General features: G+C 50.6%; 1 protein-coding gene across 1 annotated transcript; it reads right to left on the bottom strand.

The window, feature by feature from the left end:
- Positions 1 to 318: 318 nt before the first annotated feature.
- LOC119039174 (piggyBac transposable element-derived protein 1-like) lies at positions 319 to 11,336 on the bottom strand. Its single transcript, XM_053656076.1, is given in 13 exon segments — positions 319 to 2,327; positions 2,330 to 2,356; positions 2,359 to 2,774; positions 2,776 to 3,375; positions 3,526 to 3,646; positions 4,253 to 4,339; positions 4,449 to 4,501; positions 5,179 to 5,283; positions 6,801 to 6,888; positions 9,517 to 9,688; positions 10,605 to 10,695; positions 10,697 to 11,042; positions 11,182 to 11,336. Coding segments are annotated over 12 exon segments (2,619 nt in total). The 5' UTR covers positions 10,993 to 11,042; positions 11,182 to 11,336; the 3' UTR covers positions 319 to 1,764.

Here is an 11,336-nt window from a genome sequence, read left to right as displayed (position 1 = left end):
GAAATGAAGATCTCAAGGAGGGTTAGCAACAGGGGAGTGGGAGGAGGAGATGGGGGGAGAAGGTACAGAAAATAAGTAGCATAGACAGTAGATAGAAAATAGATGGGGGGGGCAAGAATAGCATGGGAAATATAGAACCTAAAGGACTTGAGACACATGGACATAAACTAAAGGGGGGTAATGGTGGGGATGGGGGGCAGGGTGGAGGGGAATGAAGGGGGGAATAGAACAACTGTAACAGCATAATTAATTCAAAAAAAATAAATTAAAAAAAAAAGAATTCACTCAAACACTTTAAATAAGCATATAGTTTATTAGTGTAAAACAAATAATTTACTCTAAGTACCAAGGCTTGGAAGCTGAGAGAAAAACAGGCATTTGGATATACATACAAAAGCTTTGGGTTAAACAGGAAAGAATACATCACAATGCAAATTAATTATGAAAAGTGACTGGAAACCCTTGCTATACAGTAATTCCAGAGTCTCAGAATGATATTGTAAATAGGGAGGTGGCTGCTGGTACCGGAAATCAAGTGAGAAATATGAGATGAAATGACAAAAGCATATTTTTATAATAAATAAGTGATACACTGACAAAGTTAGTGTAGGAAGTAGTTACAGACATAGTTTTGTAGAAGTAGCTGCATTTGAAATATATATAATACTTCTCGCATACTGCTGACTAGAAAGTTTTCTCACCTGAAGTCACAAGACTGAAATTCTGACTAACATGAAGAAGAAAAGGATGGTCTACAAAAGATGTTTACAGGAAAGTGATAGCCGAGGGGTCACCTGAACAGTTGCAGTGCTCAGTGCTCATCGTGACTAATGGAGGAGACAGCACCAAACGCCGCTTTGAAAATCAACACGTAAGAAGGCCAAGATGGTCCCACACTAATGGGTTTTGAAGCCTGAGCAATAATTAGTTAAATATCCGCTGACCTGGAGCGTTAGTCTCGATGCACTGTCTACCAGGGTGTCCAACGTTTTGGCATCTCTGGGCCACACGTTAAATACGCAGCACCACATACTCTCAAAAAATCTCATGATGTTTTAAGTACATTGACAATTCTGTGCTGGGCTGCATGTGGTCTGGGGGCTGCAGGTGGGGGTGGGGTTTCGGGCAGGACGGTGCAGCTGTCAAGAGCACCTGGTTGCCCAAAAGAAATAAATAGAAGGTGAGAACCAAGATGCTGAGCATTACCTAATTTATCTGTATTTTATTCTCACTTCATGACTGATTTTTATACCACCTGAATTATGATATTATCTCCTCAAAGAGTAGCAAATGAATATCATGAAAACATTTACAAAAGAATAAAAGTCCATGGTTGGCATATGGACCCGCGGGCAGGATGCGCAGGAACGGCTCCAGCACCAGCAGCTCCCACCTCTGCTCTTTGCTGTGGGTCTCGGGCCGCAGCCACAGCCCCGCTTGGTTTAGAGCACCCTTATCTCATGGCTTCTGTCTCGATTTTCAGCTATGGATTCAGTGCCTTTCCGTGCTTCCTATGGCATTGCCTGCATGTAAAAAAATGACACCCTCCAGAGGAGATTACTGCAAAAGGGCAGGACTCCATTCCTTCAACGTGCAAGATAATTCAACAAGTAAATATGTTCGCACACGTCTGACACCAGAATTAGACGCAGAAGAAGGTACCACTGGAGTTCAACATTTTAAAAGGTGCATTACTTGTCGTAACAGTCTTTGAAAATCGGTATCAATGTTTCAAATATTAGTTACATAATTACATCACCTACATCAGATTTGCTTTAGGAAAGTACAGACCGCTGTGTGCTTGCGATCCTTCTGTCTTACTGCTGTCCACCCAGCGCCTCCTTCATCTGCCTTGCCCCGACAGACCAGCGCGCCGGGCCCCAAGTAGACGCGTGCAACTCGTCTCCGGAAGTCCGAGGGGTCCGGGGCGGCGCCTGGGTTACAGGCTTGGTGTAGCTGCCAGGCGTTGTTCATGGCTCCATCAACCACGGAGCTCACCGAAACTGAGTACCATTTCTTGCTTTTTATTCTCACCCTGTACTGCGAAATGATCTGATCCATGTTAGCTGCACCTTCCCTGCATTCATCATACAATTTCACTACGGACGGGCGGCTTATCTGAGAGATCTGGTCGTCCACGGAGCAGCTGACCTCACCGACCGGCTCCATGCCAACAGCCCTGGAGCACAGGCTGGAAACGCCATCGCCGTGCCAATGGCACAAGATTATCTCGTCGTTTTCTTCCACTCGGAAATCGAAATACCCCTTCTTCGTTGTTTTCATACGCGCTGCATTCATAAGGGGGCATTTCTCCATCCTGTTCTCACGCCTTTCTTCTTCAAGGCTGACACTAACTGACACTTGTGAAGAAGCCATTGAAACACAGGTGGTAGGGGTGCTGACCTCTCTCTAAAAGAGCATCAGCAAAACGCATCACCAGGTTTCCCCCCAAACCAAGATCAAGATTCTTATCTGCCGTCATCGTGCAGTCTTCCTGATGGGGCTCAAACCAAACCAGATAGTCCTGCGTGGTTGTGCCGCACCACATTTTACAGCCAATCCTTACAGGCCTCCTGTTCAGGGACGGGCCACTGTCAAAGCGCTCACACATTGTCTTGTCGAAACTATAGGATTCTTGGAGTGGCGCATACAGGAGGAAGTTTTTATTCGTTTGCTTTATGAGAGGCCTCAATTTTGTAAACTTGTCCTTTGGATCTAGGCAGCTATTATCTGCAAAATGCAGGTGTGCGAAAATCAGTTCAAATCTGTCTCTTATCTCGGACCTGGCTCTGACCAGCATCCGAGATCTTCCAGTACATTCCCCTTGTGGGTCGTCTCACAATTCCGCTCCAGAGAAGGACCCCAAACACATACCTCATTTCCTGAACGGTGACTTCCAAGCTGACATCTTTCTGAGAGGCATACTTACTGGTCTCACTGACAATCGGGTTGAATGTCTCATCATCAAAAAATAATTCGAAGAGCTCTGCTGGGCTCAGCTTTTCACTCTGGAGATTCAACAGGCCAGAGTCCAGCACCGACCAGCTCGGAAAGCTGGGTTTACCGTCTCTTTGGGCCCCGGTCCTCTCTGGCACACTGGACGACTTTAGCTTTTTGGGAGCCGGCTGGGCCTCTGGCTCGTTACTTTCTTCCACATCTGAGTCACCAGAAAATGCAAGGCCTTGGAGTTCACTCACTCGAGCTTTGTCTTTTTTCCTCCCTTTCCGGGTGATGTCTCCTGCAGCGTATTCCGGGGATGAGATGTGCGTTCGGGCCCACAGGTCGCCTGGGTGACGATGCTTCACAGCGTTCAAATGTGCAGCTGGCCTTGCGTCAGTGACAGGAGTGCCACACGCGACCTGGGGCACATGATCTCTGGGGAAGGAAAAGGAACGCACGCTCTGAGACTCGGTGTCCTCCGCCAGTGCACAGCCTCCTGGGCGCCGCCTCTTCAGTGAGCCTCACCTACTTCTCACTCACGTCTCCCTGAGGACGACTTTGGCCAGACCTCCCCACCCCGCTCACTCAGCTGTGAATCTGGGAGGGGCTGGGCCAGCCTCTTCTGCAGCAGGGGGGTGGGCAGACAGGTCGTGCTCCTTGTTGCCCCGGGCTCTGTCGGGCCCTCGCGCAGCCAGGCAGACACCCACTAAAAATGACGGTCTCCAAATTCAGTCAGTGCTGCCCCAAAAGCCTTCCCGCTTCCCCTCGTCCTTCCTTCCCAGTTCCCCACAGCACATATTTCAAATCTTCACCACTCTTTTCCAGTCTTGTGCCCAGTTCCTCATATCTTCAGACAGAACCCCTTATTCTACACCAAAGACCAGAACTTTTCAAGCAGAAACTGGCTCTTTAAAATGGTACCTTCCACAGACACCGCCCTCGGAGCTCTTTCCTGCCCTTTCTGTGCATTTGCATCTTCTATTTCTGCCTCCTTTCCTTTCATCAGCTCTTCATCTACAAGTTTCTGTTCACTCATCAAGTTGCGTTTTAAATGTCACCTCTGCTGGGACACCTTCTCCGACCCTCCCAGTTTCAGCTGGGTGCCTCGCCTGAATGTTCTCCCGGAGCCCAGGGCATGGCAGCTGTTTCCCACCTGCTGGACCCCTTACTGGGGCCAGGGGTCGACACACAACTAACTAGGGCTGACAGAACGCTTGCTGTGACAGGAAGGAAGACCATCTCCCTGCTCCTTATCAGTTTATCACTCGATTCTCCAAACCAGATTCTTGATCCCGCCCTCTGCCTGGCTCACCTGAGCCTGTGACGTCCAGAGGCAGGTCCCTGATGCTCAGCCCTGTGACAGCGACAGACTCTGTGACTTTCCTGCCAACACCGTTTCCTGTATTATTCCAAGAAAGCAGGATTTTGACAATTGGTTTCTCTGGTTCCCTTCAAATTTCTTCTTACAATTTGCAGGGTTTGTTATACACAGAGCCATGGACACTCACCTTTTGGGTATTCCTGAGGGTATACATTGGTCCATCTCTTCAGATGCTTCTTGCTTTGCATTAAACAATTCATCTTTAGTTACAACTTATTCAGCTTAAACAATACAGTAATAAATTAAATGCCATGTGTCGTTTGAATTTAGAAAAACAGCCTTCAGAGAAGGGACAGAATGTTTCAAATGAAAACAAACAAACAGAAAGTTGACAGATGTCCCAGAAGTATGGACTGAGCAACCACACAAAATGGGTCCCATAGAGGAAGATGCTAAGAAAGGTCACTTAGCCAGGGAGAGGGTCTCACGGGCAAAGCAGAGCTGGAGAAAATGACACAGGGACAGTAGTGCTCTCAGTGATGAGAACGTCCCGAGGCAAAGAAGGGTGAGCAGGAGCTCAGGGACCTCCCTCCATGGAGGGCACCTGAAAGTCAGAGAGCACCCGGGACCCTTGATTAGGAAGAGAAGGGGAGGCAGAGGGGGTTGCGGAGGGAGGGCCGGAGAAGACAGGAACCGGTGACTGAGCCAGTGACCAGCAACAGCAGAGGAAAATGGGACCCCGAGGTGCAGCAGGATGGGGGCTGAAAGAAGGCGGACGACAGAGGCCCCTGGGGAGGGTCAGGGTCTCAGGAAATGTGGGCTCACCAGGCCCAGGTTCGGGTAAGGGACGGGCGAAAGTGAGCACAGAGGGGACCAGCCGGAAGTCTGTCCTTACTCCTCAGACTGAGGTCTGTCACCTCCTGAGCTGAGTCCCCACAGAGCTTCCTCCGAGCCAGATGCAGGTGTGGCCACTCCTCGGGGACAAGGGCCTGGGCCCCTTTGTCCTCGGTCTTCCCTGATGTCTACAAAGACAAGAACGGCCTCTGAGCTTTCGCCGTGCTGAGTGTGAGCAGGTCGGTTGTGAAGGGCGTCACGCTCCACGCTGCACACCTCCAGCGTCAGCCCCTCCACGGGGCCTCGCTCTCCCGCAGGTTTCCTCGGCTCACGGGCGCTCCACTGCCACCCCGGCCACTGATGTTCCGTGGCTGTCTCAGAAGACACCAAGCACCGGATTTGGAGCTCCGCCAATCACGCACGACCTCGGCCTAACTTCATGACATCTACCGAGTCTACGGCCACTGCAGATCCCACCCACAGGCTCCCAGGGTGAGGGCCCGCTGTCTGGGCAGCCCAGCCCATCCGTCCTGCCTCCAGTGACGCTGCTTCTCCCTTTCTGTTCGGTCTTTCACGGTTCGACTCAACATTCGTTTCTATTCTATTGTCCACCCAACTCCGTTGTTTCATGTTCTTTTCTTTTTAGAGATTTTATGTATTTATCTTTAGAGGGGAAGGGAAGGAGAGAAGGAGAAAAATATCAACGTATGGTTGCCTCTCATGAGCCTCCTGCCGGGACCTGGCCTGCAACCCAGGCATGTGTCCTGACTGGGAATCGAACCGTGACCCTTTGGTTCGCAGGCCCGCACTCAATCCACTGAGCTACATCAGCCAGGGTTCATTTTCTTATTACCTTATTTCTCTGTAATTCAAACACTGATTATAGACCAGAGCAAACATTTAGTTACTCTGTTCTGGTATAATCTTGTGCATTATCATTTTGAAACACACAGCACTGTTTAAATAAATTACTTCTTTGTTTCTCTAGGATGTTACACGGAAGACAATTATGTTGGTTACAAAGACATCCAAATAAGTTTTAGTTTCTACAACTTCTTTATAAGAGGGTCAAGTATTTGATGGAAACTGGGGGCTCCAGGTCAGCAGGATGAAGAACCAGTTACAGACACAGAAAAGGACTGAGCGTGGAGAAAACAACACGAAGACCACCTCCTGAGAACACTGATGTAGCAGCAGACGGCTTAAATGGGAGGCTTCATTATTTTTTAACTAAATGGCTAGGAAATCGATTGAAGCACTGAGAGAATTTAAAGAGAAAACAAAAGGCCCAAGACATGAGGCTGTGTCTGCATCCACAGAAGTTCCATTTCCGTCACCAGGTATCAACTGGGTGTGAGCGGAACACTGTACTGTGGCACATTGTGAGCAGTTCAGTTCTCAGGCTCCAGACGGCGACCAGAGACCCGCAGAGGCCGAAACATCAGCCACTAGGCACCCACGCCTGGAGGCACTTTCTCACAGCCCTCCACTCCCACGCCCGACACTGGATGTGCACCCCACATGCGGTGCTGAGTGAGCACCAGCACGCAATCACAACCCGCTCCTCGGAGGAGGCCGCGGCCTGTGACAGTCCGAAACGAGGGGAGGGCGCGGGGGTGACAGGCCGGGGTCAAGAGGGGGCGAGGGTTGGGCCTGAGCCCAGGGGGACTGCTGTGCAGGTTCCCATAAGGGTCCCCTGGCTCACCTGGGGTGTGGCTGACTTGAATTCGGGTACTGGTGCCGCGTCTCTGGGGGCCTTTTCTGGAGAGGAGCTGGTCCCTGGGGAGCAGGCCCTGTGAAGGGCAGACGAGAGTGAGTGAGACAAATGCCCTTGGGGGGACCCAGTCCCACAGAGCCTCTGAAGTTTGCTACACGTAGCAGCACTATCATTCTGTCGGACACAAAAATGGAAGAAAAGAAGTGGAGAATTGAGAGATGAGGCAAAGAGGAAACCGGAGGGCAGAAAAGAAAGGAAATAAAGATATAAAAAACCAGAGAGGCTAATGGGGAAAGCTGTGCATGTGTGGGATTGGGGGTATACGGGGAACCTCTGTACCTTCCTTTCAACTGTGCTTGAACCTGAACCTGTTCTACAAAAATAAAGCCAAACACAGACATGGAGAGAAGCGATAATAGCCACGAGCTGGAAAACACCAGCACGAGGGGTGAAAGCAGACAGTCTGGAAAATGGATCTCCAGTTCACCCGGCTCAGGAAAGCCAGGGAAGGTGCTGGGGTTGTAACTAGCAGGCAGTCGCCACAATATTAGGGTGGGGTTAAGAGGATGGAAGCAGCCCTTGAAAAGAAGGACAAGAGAGCATCCCCATCCCAACCACATACCCGCAGCAGCGGGTCTCTGGTGGTGCTTAGAGGGCCCAGCAGGCTTTGCTGGACTCCAGCTCTCCGAGACGCCACAGGCAGTTCTTCAAGCCTCCATTGAGGTTAAAGAATCTTATGGCTGCAACTACTGTTAGCTTTCATCACTCTACCGACTCACCTCCATTCTTCACCACCCAACCCCAACCTGCCACCTAAAGGAATCGAAATCAGGGCAAGCAGATGTGCTCATCACTGCACAGGTAGATGGGACAGCTCCCTGCACTGGCCGCCCCCCCCCCCTTTCTCTGTGCCACCGCAAACTCTTCCCCCTTTCCGGTCTCCACACAGGCTCCGCCCACCCCTGAAACCTTCCCCAGCCCGCGGGACCGTAGGGCTCCCTCCCTCCTCTAAACTTCTGCACGAAAACAAAACATTTAAGGCTTCACCTGGTAGTGGTTTTCCCTAATGGAAGAAACGTGATAGAACCATCAGACAAGAAAGTAGGGAAATACAAGTCCTATTTGGTCCACGGTGGGCGAACGTCACTGTGGTCTGAGTCCTGTACACTCCACCTCCCTTAACGCTCTCCTACCATTTATCACAGGACCAGCTGCTCTGCACGCACTGTCAGAACACGGACATCACGTCGCTGACGTAGTGACTGGTGAACAAGGACGGGGTGGGTCACAAGCCCTCTGAACTCACGTGCATAGTTGAGTCTGGACAGGAGCAGCCCCCACCAACCGCAGGGGGCACATTCCAAAACCTCCAGGAGGTGCCCGAAACCACAGGGTGCTGAACCCTGTCCCTGCTGTGTTTTTCCTGCACATACTCACCTTTTCGCTTCTCTCTGGCACGTCTCAATTGCCAGCATCACTGCTCTTGCACTTTGGGGCCCTGATCATGTAAAATAAGGGTCACACTGAGACACCAGGACGGTCACCTCTGAGCTGACTCCTCAGTGACTGAGCAGGGGGCAGCGGCCACACCAGACAAAGAAAGGACTCGTGTCCTGAGTGGGAAGGAGCAGGAAGGCACAGGATTTTATCACACTACTCAGAACAGCCTGCTATGTAAAACCCATGAATTGTTGAAAGCAAACTGTAATTGAAAAATAAATATAAATCATTTCTGGAATCCCCCCTTCAATATTTTTGGACTGCAACTGACTGTGAATAATTGAAACCTCAGCTGAGGGGTGACTGGTGTACATGTTTCTATAGGGAGGAGAGTTAATAATTTTTAACCAATTCCAGGGAGTGGTAACACCCTCACCATGAAAGTTACTAAACTATGCAGTTGTAAGATCTCTTCTTTTTTAAAATAATTTTATTTATTTAATGTTAGAGAGAGGAGAAAGAGGGAGAAAAACATTGATCGGTTGCCTATCCTATGCACCCCAACTGGGAACCGAACTCGCAACCCAGGCATGTGCCCTGACCAGGAATTGAACTGGTGATCCTTTGCTTTGCCGTCTCCTTTTTGAACTGTCTGGGGGCTTCTGCCCATTCTCCCCAATCCCTCGGCATTTGGGCGCATGGCCTGTCCCATGACAGAGCACTGCCCAGAGCTGACCAGCAAGGGAGAGCTGGGACCAGTTCCCCGGAGGTGGGGCCTGGATTCGGGAAGCGAGAGAGCCCCACACACAGCGGGGCTCCAAGCGGAAAAGAAGACAAAGTGTGTGAGCCTAAAGCTGCATTTAAAATGACTGAAAGGTCAGATCAGGCTGCGAGGATATTCAAGAAAATGTTGTCACGGGGAAAGATATTCGTGGAAAGCCACCAGGTAAGTATTTAAATGCCCATGAGTGTAGGGTACAGACGAGCGGTAAAGAGAGAATTCTGGCCGAAATCCAGGTGACTTAACTTCTAGATGCTGCTCTGCCTCTGCCAATCCTGGGCAAGTCATTTAAAGTTCAACTGTTGGCTGTCCTGATGATTAACTGAGGCTGTTGCACAAGATCTTATGATTGTAATGTTTTACAATTTCAAGTGATTTAAAAAGCTTGCTTAATTACAGAGTTAGACAAAAACAACACTCAAGGATACAGATACACCAGTTTTTACCAAAAGGACCACACGCCTGCTGGTGACTCGAACTCACCCCTGGCACTTAGGCTCACGGCTTGGACGTTCTCGTTGGGAAACTCTGGAGGCTCACACTTCACAGTGGTCGCCCCAGGCAGGAGGTGGAGGCTGTGACTCTCCAAAGAGGCCCCTCGACAGTCTGTCACCAGACTGTCCTGCGTGTCCTGTCCCTGAGTGTAGACGGAGGCCTGGGAACAAAAGAGTCACCATGAGAAGGCATCCTGGTGGGAACTGGACCAAACAGCAGTAAGGGACACCCTCCAGGGGACACAAGACGAGTCCTATTCAATCTGCTAGAGCAGCAGGTAAGACAGGGAGCAAGACAGAGACATTCCTTCCTTCAGCACAGGTGGATGCACACCTGCGGCAAGTGAGAGAGACAAGACATTTCTGCAAAAAAAAAAAACTAAGCAAAACACAAAACCCCAGAGGAATGCCTAAACCAGTGGGTGGAGCTTCCTGAGGAATGTGACAGGCGCATTCTGAGAGCGTCTCCCACAGGCCACTTATTACACAGGGGCCAGCAGTAGTTCCCCAGTGAGGAGTCTGACAGAGGCCACCTTGACATCACCGGTAACGAGACAGCTCCCTGAGGGAGCACACTGGGGACACGCGTCACTGCTGCGGCATTCCGGCCAAAACGCACGACCCGGACTTATCATGAGAAGCACGAGACAAACCCAGCTGTCAACGTCATAGCAAAGGCCGAGCCATGTCCCCACATGCAAGGGAACTAAGGGGACACGGGGACTAAATGCAACCTGGGATGCTGGACTGTACCCTGAACTGAGGGGAAACAGCCATAAAGAACATGACTGGGACACTGTGGCAAGACCTGAACAAAGACTTCCTTTAGGATGATAGTATCACCTCTGTTTAAAGGAGACAAGTCCTTGTTCTTCAGAAATACAGACTGAAGTGTTAGAGGTAAAGGGGCTTAATATCGACAACTGATCTCCATGCCGAGCGCACAAACACAGATGCCTGCAGGGGCTGGCGGAGGGCGGTGTGGGGGAGGGAGGACGGGGTCCTCCGTCCTACTCTCCCAATACTTATCTAGGCTGTGAATAACTTCAAAATAAAAATGAAGTGTCGTCTTCCCACCTGCTGTGCTGTGTCTCCCATGTCGGGCCCTGCATCCTGCAGCACTGCTACGGCCTCCTTGCCGCTCTGTGGGCGCCGCTCCAGCACCCTGGCGCGCAGGCAGGATGCGCAGGAACTGCTCCAGCACCAGCAGCTCCAGCATCTGCTCTTTGCTGTGCGTCTCGGGCCGCAGCCACAGCCGGCACAGCTCACGGAGCCGGGACAGAGCCTCCAGAGGTCCAGTCACCTCCTGGTAGCTAAAGCACTGGAAGCGCAGGCGGCAAATCTCCTGAGGGTGGGAGCCGTGCTGCTGTGTGCTGGACACCTGCTCCCACGCGGAATCTTCCACCTTGACTTTCACAGCACTGTCCCTGTTTTCAGGAGCAGGGCCCCACAAAGCTTCATCCATGTTGAACTTCAGTGCCAGGATTTCCAGGAAGGTGTCATGGGCAGCGGACCCTTGAACAACACGGTTTGAAAGGTGCATGTTAATTTACATGCAGATTTTTTTCAGTAGAGAGCATAAATATATTTTCTCTTCCTTATGATTTTGTTAACATTTTATTTAAGAACGTAGTGTATAATACACACAACATACCAAAGAAGGCTAGGAACGGGTTCACTTAGCTGTGACGGAAGCTTCAGGCATGGATTGTAAGGCGAAAGCGGCAGGCGTGCCAGGACGCCTGGGACCACACTTGCATGTCTGTCCTCACTGCAGGGGCGGCTTCTGTGGAGTACTGGTGACCTGCG

This window comes from Artibeus jamaicensis, unplaced genomic scaffold, assembly GCF_021234435.1.
Source record: "Artibeus jamaicensis isolate MK-2021 breed Jamaican fruit bat unplaced genomic scaffold, CSHL_Jam_final scaffold_1689, whole genome shotgun sequence".
NCBI classification, from domain to species: Eukaryota; Metazoa; Chordata; class Mammalia; order Chiroptera; family Phyllostomidae; genus Artibeus; species Artibeus jamaicensis.
The sequence above is the reverse complement of the archived record's forward strand: the minus strand, read 5'-3'. Positions and strand labels throughout refer to the sequence as shown.